Source organism: Desmodus rotundus, chromosome 1 (genome assembly GCF_022682495.2).
Source record: "Desmodus rotundus isolate HL8 chromosome 1, HLdesRot8A.1, whole genome shotgun sequence".
Lineage (NCBI taxonomy): Eukaryota > Metazoa > Chordata > Mammalia > Chiroptera > Phyllostomidae > Desmodus > Desmodus rotundus.
The window spans coordinates 202,194,334-202,203,151 of NC_071387.1; the positions used below are offsets into that span (position 1 = coordinate 202,194,334).

General features: G+C 53.7%; 1 protein-coding gene across 8 annotated transcripts in view; it reads left to right on the forward strand.

Annotated features, from left to right (window-relative positions):
• The window catches only part of EGFLAM (EGF like, fibronectin type III and laminin G domains), a 140,432-nt gene extending 138,947 nt beyond the window's left edge, over nucleotides 1-1,485 (forward strand). For all 8 annotated transcript variants that reach the window (XM_071219814.1, XM_045186328.3, XM_045186329.3 and 5 more), the window contains one exon: nucleotides 118-1,485. In XM_071219814.1, the coding sequence (XP_071075915.1) occupies nucleotides 118-272 (155 nt within the window). In that variant the 3' untranslated portion in view covers nucleotides 273-1,485. The remainder of the gene's footprint in view (nucleotides 1-117) is intronic.
• The last annotated feature ends 7,333 nt before the right edge of the window (nucleotides 1,486-8,818 follow it).

Here is an 8,818-nt window from a genome sequence, read left to right on the forward strand (position 1 = left end):
CTGGGGCCCTCCCTTACCTGTCAGCCAAGGGACGCATTGATTGGTAGGCACACTCCGGTGTCCTAAGGAGACAGGGTCCCCTTTGGCTCACCCCGTGTCCCTCTGGCTTCCTGGCAGGTGGGATGAAGGAAATTGCTCTGCACACTAACAGGCAATACGTGCGAGGCCTCGTGGGCTGCATCTCTCATTTCACCCTGTCTACCGACTACCACATTGCCCTCGTGGAGAACGCCGTGGACGGGAAGAACATCAACACCTGTGGAGCCAAGTAACGCCATCTGGCCTTGCCCAAGGGACAGAGCCTTCTATCCTGAGGACCCCCGAGGGGGCCCCCAGCCCCTGCCGGCACCGTACGCCGAGGCGCTGGGGCCGGCTGCGTTCGTTCTCATCGAGGGGAAAGTGCACCCACTGAGAAACTAGAACCCAGACGGGAGTCCCTGTGTGGCCTTTCCTGCTGACACTCCGTGGGCCAAGCCCAGTGGAATCTTCTGTGTAGGAAGCAGCGGACTTTGCCCGTTGAATGTGCAGTGGCCGCCAGAGATCAAACATCAGGGCCAACTTGGGCCTGTCAGCTGTAGCTCAGTGACTGTGTTGTGAGTCACAACGCGTTAAACAAAGAGAGAAAAGAGAGACCCAAAGGGCAGTATTAAAATACTTCTCTCCCTCCCTGACTCATGATACTTACTGACAGCAGAATGACTGTGTGACCTTGAACATGGAATTTCTCACCTTGGCCCATGAATTATTAGGATTAACCCCTTCCACTCCTCACTGGCTGTTTCAATGTGTTCTGACTATTCCATGAAAATAAGGGGGCGGGGAGACTAAGTGTAGACTCGTAACCATAGTGCTGCCCCCTGAAGTTTACCTTTAGTGAGAAATCCCTACTTTTTACAATGTTAATCTAAGGAAGTGGGTGCCCTGATTTTGTAGCTGTCCTTTTGTATGTGTATATTTTTATAGCTGCAGGTTGTCCACACAGCATAATTTTGCAAGTTTGGGTGGCCAGCCCTGAATTCTTTGCACAGTTCCTAAAAATGTTCTCCCAGAGGAGCCTCGTTGGGCCCTTAGTGGTATTGGTGGGGCGGGATAGGTAACATGGGGTGGGTATCGTCTTGGGGAGCTGACCATTCTCCTCCAGTAAATGGTAACAGCTGGAGGACATGAATTGGAAACTTCCCAAATAAGCAGATTAAAAGGTACATGTGTTCCTGGGGGTGGGGTGGGGGGAAGGGGCACTGTCGTTTTTGTTTTCAGAGGGGAGGACTGTCTATAGTGAACTCGAATAAAGGAGATGAAGAAGGCTAGAGCTCATTCATTCAGTCCTTCATTCATCGGTGAAGATGCTGGTGGCCCCGCCCAGAAGTGGACGCCAAGACCATTCACGGCTCTAAGGCTGTGCTGGGGGTGAACAGCCGGGCCATCAGCCGTCCCTTTGCTATTCACACACGTGACGCTGGTGACAGCTGGCTCGCTGGCAGATCCCTAAGGCAGGGCTCGCTGGGGGAAAGGTGAGATGAACACTGACCCCAAACACTGTGGAAATATGACTCCACACGCACCGGACCCTGTGTTTGGTCCCAGTCACGACTTGCCTCCGGTTTGCGCCACATTCCCGCAGCGGAGACGTTGGGTCTTGTGCAGGGCGCACCTTTGGGCACAGTAAGAACTCTGTAAAACGAAAAAATAAATGAGAGACGTTCACTTTGTGCTTCAAGCTTGTGGCTCCTGTCTTGGGGACCCTTTGAGGAGCAGGATCGTTCTTCCCGGAGGAGTAATGGTAGCAAAAACAACGATAATAATTCATCCTCTCCTACATATGTCTCCTTGTGTGTGCAGTTGGAGAAAAGCCATATGGTAGCAAGTGGGTTTCACCGCCTCCCAAACACCCTCACCTCAATTCCTTTTCCATGGAGGCTGCTCGGGCCAGTGCTTCCCCGGATACAACTGAGCAGCTTTCACAGCACATTTTGAATCAATTGCCCTCAGCCAAAAAATCATTGTGATTTTAGCAGAATATCCAGCTGAGCCGAAGCCAGAAGAGCTGTGTTATAGATGAGCCATTGTTCCATGCAAATGTCGTCCAGAGAAGGGTGCAGTGACCCAGGGCCGGGGGCTTGGAAGTGTGTGAAGTGGAGGAGGGTTCTGAACCACCGACTTGGGTGGGATGCAGAAGGGGCTGAAAGGGGAGGGGTGGCCCACATGGCGATGGTTCAGGGCAGTGCAGATCCTGCTGGGGAGCGTGAGGGCTGCAGGGTGCAGGGCCCAGGGATGAGCTGATCTCATGGGCGGCTCTGGTTAGGAGAACAGGGTCAGAAACTACCCCCCAAGCTAGGAGGAAGGCTCTTTGACCCTGGCAGTGGACAAAACCCAGGAGATGTGGGATGTACAAAGTCCCAGGTGGTTGTGAGGATAAAAACTTTGTCCTGAAGCTGAAGGATTAGACCGGGGTTCAGAAGGCAGGAGAGCTGACACGGTTGGAGCTGGGCCTGAGGGTGCCTAGTTTTCCCTCTGAGTGTGTCTGCTGTCTGCAATAATGCTGCATGAGAAACAGCCTCACAACCCCGGCGGCACACCAGAATAGCTCTGCTGATCTCAGCCAGACTCTTCCCCTGCGTGGCCGTCAGCTAATCCTGGACAGCCTGGCCGGAGGTGGCGAGGTGACTCGAGTCAGTCCCGTGTGGCTCTCCTGCTCCTCCTGGGACCCGTGGGAGCCTGCACACCCTTGGCATGGCGAAGGCGGGGGCTAAGAGCACTAGAGTGAAGGTGGGAGGCCTTGTGCAGCCAAGCTTTGGAACTGCCACCTGTCACTTCTGCCACATCATTGTAGTCAAAGTTCACAGGTGCGAGAGATGAGCATACAGAATCCATCCGCCACCACCTGACCAAGGGCATGGATGCAGGGAGGGTGAAAATCAGGGCCATGAGCCATGAACCCAAGTCATGCACTGTTGGGAGAAGTGGTGCCATCGTCCTTCTGCAGGGACCACTGGGCTTGGGGACCGGATCTGTGAAGTCCTCAGTGACTGGCCCAGCCAGGTCAGGTCCAGTAGGGCAGCATTCGGCCCTCCACCACCTTCTCTGCTGCCCCCTACACTCCCTGTCCCTCCACCTGTTGTCTGCCACTTGGCGGTGTCTTTTTCCCAGGAGGGGGACTGGCGGAGGGGTGGCGGCTTGGTGGGGAGGCATGTTGGGGAGGGCGGAGCAGCCAGAGAACTGGGAGGCTCATGTGTTCTCCTGCACAGGAAGAACATGGAGAGGCAGGGGTTCAGGAAAAGCTCTGGCCCACCATCGGGGTCTGGGAAAGCCCCCCAGAACTTCCCATGTCTTCCACACAAGGATGGCTGGAGGTTGGGGTGAGGGAAGGGGCTGTTCTGACTTTTCCTATTAAAACTGACGTTCATAACCTGTGTTTCCTCTAAGCCTGGTCCTGGGGTTGCTGGCAGGACGGTCTGCAGGGTCGCCCTAGTCCCCACACCCCCCCAGAAGCTATCAGGCACCGGGCTGAATGCGGCTCAGCTCCCCCCCACCCCACCGTGTGCCTTTTATTTCCGGAGCGGGCCCTGTTCCAGCCTGCGGGTGGATCCAACACAAACAGGCCTCTGCTTTCCCTTCTGCTTTCCTTCCCACTTCCCTCCCGCCTTCCCACCGCCCCGCCTCCGCCCCGAGTGGGAGGAAGGAGCTCGGAAATGTGCCCGGAGCTGGCAGGCCGGGCTTTCCACTTGGAGGAAACACTGCATTTTTCACCTTTAACCTAGAAAAATATGGTTCTCAGAAAGCTTGTTTTTAGCACTGAGAGTTCCCAAAGGAAGAAGAATGGGGAGTTGGGGGGGGGGGCCTTGGCAGTCCCTCTCAGGCTCTGACAGCCAACCCTTGGCCCCAGAGGGCTGCTGTTCCCTGGGAGGAGGGCCCTGGGGGGTGGGGGCAGGCAGCCTGTGGAGCACAGGGGACAATGGAGAATCCCATCCCCAGTGGAAAGGTGGTGGAGACGTCCAGACAGGGGCTCGCACAAAGCAGGAGCTGCTTCTACTCCCTTCCCGAGCCTTCAGCGGAGCCCAGTCCAGGAGTGCCCTGGAAGGGGCGAGGCACAGGTATGCCCACCTGGAGCAGCGTGTGTCCCGAGCTCTCAGAGGCAGGAAAGAAGGGCTCCCTCCAGGCCACCCCCCAAAGGAGCCCACAGAGGAAAGGGCTGCCAGCTCGGGGTCAGAGCCGGAATCCCAAATCCAGGCTTGGGGCTGCTTCGACCCCCTCCCACAGAGGCGTTGTCCAAGATGGAAAGCAGGGTCATTCAAGGACATGTCAAGCCCGGATTGCCAGAGCGCACCCTACACATGGCAGGGAAAGGCCAGCCTTCCTGAGGCTGTGAGGAAAAGGGTCTGAGGGTGACAGGGGCCCTTGGGAAGCTGCAGCTTACAGGTGGCAGTGTTCAGGCAGCCAAGTGGCTGACCAGCTCAGTGCAGGGCCTGCCTTCTGGGACGGGCCCTGCGAGTAACCGCACTTCAACCTCACGTTCAAAGAATGTTCTGAGTAACAGCCCTCCCTTGAAGAGGGCCAGAGCAGATGGGCATGGCCGGGCTGACTCGGGAAGACAGAGGCTGGCCAGGAAGACTGGGCCCCACCGTGAGGACACACCATGATGCTTCGCTGCGGAGCTTTCCTCCCCCTTACCCTGACCTTCAGGTGCAGCCTGCCCAAGGACCTAGGTTGCTCGGCAGTGCACCTGGGCTCCCTTGGGTGGCCTGTCCTTGACAGTATAGTCTTGTTGGGGAGGGGCACAGGGCAGTTCCTAGTCAGAACTCCACCTCCTTCCAAAGCGCTCTCAGGGCAAAGACTAGGGGTTGAACAAACCTGCAAGCAGACCAGAGCTACTCCGTCAGGGTGGGGCTCCGGGTTTGAAGTCTTTGCCCTTCTCTCCTTTGCCTTCTTCTCCACAAATAACCTCCAGGGCTCAGGGGAGCTGTTGCAAGCTATTTCCAAGCAGCAGGGAGCTCCCCTGGGCCCTGCCTAGCCCTAGTGAGGCCAAGGGCTGGAGGAGCAGGGCAGGCCGCAGAGAGAGCTCCTCTCCTTGCCTTCCCTTCCTACCCGCCCTTGCTGGGGCTTCTTTGTCCTAGAAAGTGCACGGCTCCTGGAGCACTTGTCTTTTCCTGGAAAGATGTGAAAGGAACGCTATGTCTCAGCTTTTGGGATGAGGTTTCTGCTTTCCTATTGGCCTGTCTTTGTCTCTCTGCCTAGCAAAGGCACAGAAATCTCTGAACATGTGGTATGGCCTCCCCTAACATCCCACCTCCCCTCCAGGGCCCAACCACGAGGCTGTGGCCTCCCTGGACAACCTCGCACTAAGGGGCTGCAGCTCCAACTTGGCTAAAAGATGACTTGGATTGCAATGTCTCTGAGAAGGAAGGCCAGGGAAGCTCAAGAAATTTGTTCTTATAATAAACTCATTTAGAAACTAAAGTAACAGGCGCCATGCCAGGGCATTAGCTGCGTAAGGCCTTGTCAGAAACCAGCTGGAGACAAGCAGAGGCAAAGTAAGGGGCTCAGACCCAGAGCTGTGGGGCAGAGTGGTGCAGGGTTTTCAGGCCTGCTGCATGGTCTCAAGTACACACATTAATACATTAATAGGATGTACGTACGAAAATTCACATAGGAAAATGTCCCACAGGATAAAATAAAACTATTTAGTTAAAAATAGCTAACGCAGCCCTGGCTGGTGTGGCTCAGTGGATTGAGCGCCGGCCTGTGAACCAAAGAGTGGCCAGTTCAATTCCCAGTCAGGGCCCATGCCCGGGTTACAGGCCAGGTCCCCAGTAGGGGGCGTATGAGAGGCAACTGCACACTGATGTTTCTCTCCCTTTCTCCCTCCCTTCCTCTCTCTCTAAAAATAAATGAAATAAAAAAAAAATAGCTGAGTAAGAAGATTGTGTGATTTTTTTTCCCTTTTTCCTTGTGTCTGTTTTCTAGTTTTTCTTCAGTGAGCCTGTAGTGAGTATCTGTTGTTTTGTTCACTCAGAATGTCCCCTTCCTGCTTTTGGGGGACTGGCTGTCCTCCAACTCTCACGCGTGGTTCTTGTGAAAGCAGCCCTTGGGGACGTCTGGCCAGAGAGAAGGAAGTTTGGACACAGAGAAGGGACACGTGTTACTTCTGGGAGGAGTGTGGGACCCAGGGCTCACCTACCCAAAGGAGAGGCCTAGAGTCGGGCGTGGGCTGTCTGTCTCCCAGAGAAGCGGGTAGCCACTGAGCAAAGAGTGGTTGGGACAGGATTGGATCCCTTGGTCATGCAGAATGTCACCTGGCAAGATACAGAGAACCTTACCCAGAAGAATGAAATTCTAAAGTGGGGGGCAGGTGAGGCAGGGGTGGTGGCCAGGGGGTAGGAGAAGGGCTCTACTGTTGTCACTCCAGATGCAGCCCATTTGGCAAGGAGACAGAGGGTGAAGGCGGTTTCCCTGAGGGAGGACAAAGGGTAGCGGCCTCTGGCCCCCGCGTGAGAACCCCCACCACAGGGAGCCTGCAAGTTTTTTGACAGGACCCCAGCTTTCCACAGCTGGAGACCATTCCACGGGAGGATGGCCTCTGTGAAGTAACGCGTCTCTAATACCCCGGGAAACACATGAAGCTACTTTTTTTCCCCCGAGGCATAATTATTTAAAGACTGTTTATCAAGCACTTGTGACGCAGCAGGTACTAGCTCTGCTCTGTAGATGCAGGGGTGGCTGAGACTTTGTTCCATTCCCGTTAGGAGCTCAGCATCAGACGTGTGCTCAGGGCTGCGGAGAGTGTTGGGCGCTACAGAGGCCGATGCCCGAAGCCCCGGGGCAGGCTTCTGTGGACCTGCAACGCTTAAACGGAGGCTGAGACAGAGGATGTGCAGAAAGACGCATGCTGCACTCGACCACGCGGGACCCGGTCCCGTGGTGCATCTAGTAGGCCTTCTGGGTAACGGAGACGTACATGGATTTGGGTACACTCTAGAAACGATCACACCCCCTAAAACTCACCATCCACAGAAAGCCTGACACATGAATTGATGTTCCCTTTATCTTCCCGACGGGCACTGCTAACAGCCCGGGTACTGATCCATGAAGACAGAACAGACCATCTGACCTGGTTTGAAAGCATTCACACCGGTAAGGCGCTTACAGAAGTCAGGTGTTGCTGAGGTTTCTCTAGGGGGCGACATTTACACTACCTGGAACCCTCATCGCTTAGCGGAAGGAAGTTATCAAGACCTCACTGCTCGGAGCTGAAGAGAATGAGAGGTCAAGTAACTGCTCTCAGGCCACCCAGGTAGTAAGTGGTGACCCTGGCCCTGAGCCAGGTCTGAGCAGCTCAGGTAGGGCAGCAGCGGCCCTGGCCCTGAAACCTGTGTTGCCACCCTGGGAAAGGAAAGGAGCCCCACCCCGTGGTCGTTGAGAAAATCAGACTCCGTTTCTGAACAGTGCGGGTTGTCTGCACTTGCAGTCGGGGAGTTCGGAACCAGGAGGGTCCAGTTGTTACTACTCTGCTTCTTCAAGGGTCCCTGGCTCGCCCAGCAGCCTCGAGGAACGTGGGAGCGAGGGCTGCTCGAGCGGCGCTGAGGGGGACGCCAGCAGAACGGCCTGCTTTGGGAGCCTCGGCCTGGGCTGGAGACGCTTCTGCAGCAGCGAGGACGCTGGCTGGGGGCGTGAGGGGAAAGAGACTACATTTGAGCTGACACTTGACATTCTTTCTCACCTGCCGAGTGTTGGGAGGCAGGTAACAGGTGGGCGGCTCAGTAACTGCCCTGCACTCATTGTAACGTGATCCCCGCTTAACGGTTTTGATGATCAGTCATCCTCAAAAGCTTTTCTTGTCTCTTTAATCTGAAACTAATCACTCTGGGATAAAATTAGCTCCCATTTAATCCCAAATCAGTTCAAGACATCTCTTGTTACTTCAACTTCTCTGTACTTTTAATTCAATTTTACTGTCTCTCCAGGGGAAGGGTAATGGATAGAATTGTTAGGCCATTCAAAGTGAATTCTTATACAGCTCTTTCGTAAAGAACTTGAGTTCGTAAGCTAACCTTTTTGTGTCCTGTAGAATACCATACATTAAAAAGATTATTCATACATCACTAATTCTCTTTCCCCTGGAATGAATCATGACTTCATTACTCCTGGAGTTGATGGTGCTATTTTGGCTCAAGAATTCGCCATCTGGGAAACAAGTTACGCACGGAGACCTCCCTGAAGGACAAACCATATACATGAGCTCTGCTAGTGCTTAAATATGAACACGTGTCACAGTGAGTTTAAAATTCATCTACAGGCTCCTCGGGTTAAGTCCAGGTCCATTCAGATTTCAGCTGTTACTCTAGGTAAGCCACATACGAACACTTAATTTCTCCCCTTATCTTAAATAATTTCTAGTTCAGGTCAATTCATACTTTAAAATTTCTGAGGTTTTGCTGAATGACTATATTTCCAAATCCAACAACTTGCAATGAAATTTTGATATATTCCTAGAATCTCCAGAAATGTCGAGGTTATCTTCATAGGAAATAAATGAAAAGCCATGGTTGAAGGACCAGTATTTTATTTTGTAAAGTTACATTCCCACTCTGTGATGACTTTTGTGCTAACTTCCCTGGTAACTAGAATGGAGATTTAATGGAACATGGGAAAGGCTATGCCAATGGCATAGCAATGCAAGCATGGAAGATTTAGTTCCCGCCCCACACAACTGCAGCTCTCATGGGGTGGAACCAAAAGCATTAACAACGAAGCAGAAGCCACTTTTCCTGAGTGCTAACACGGGAAGGAAAGAAACAAACAACAATGCCCATATTTATCAGTG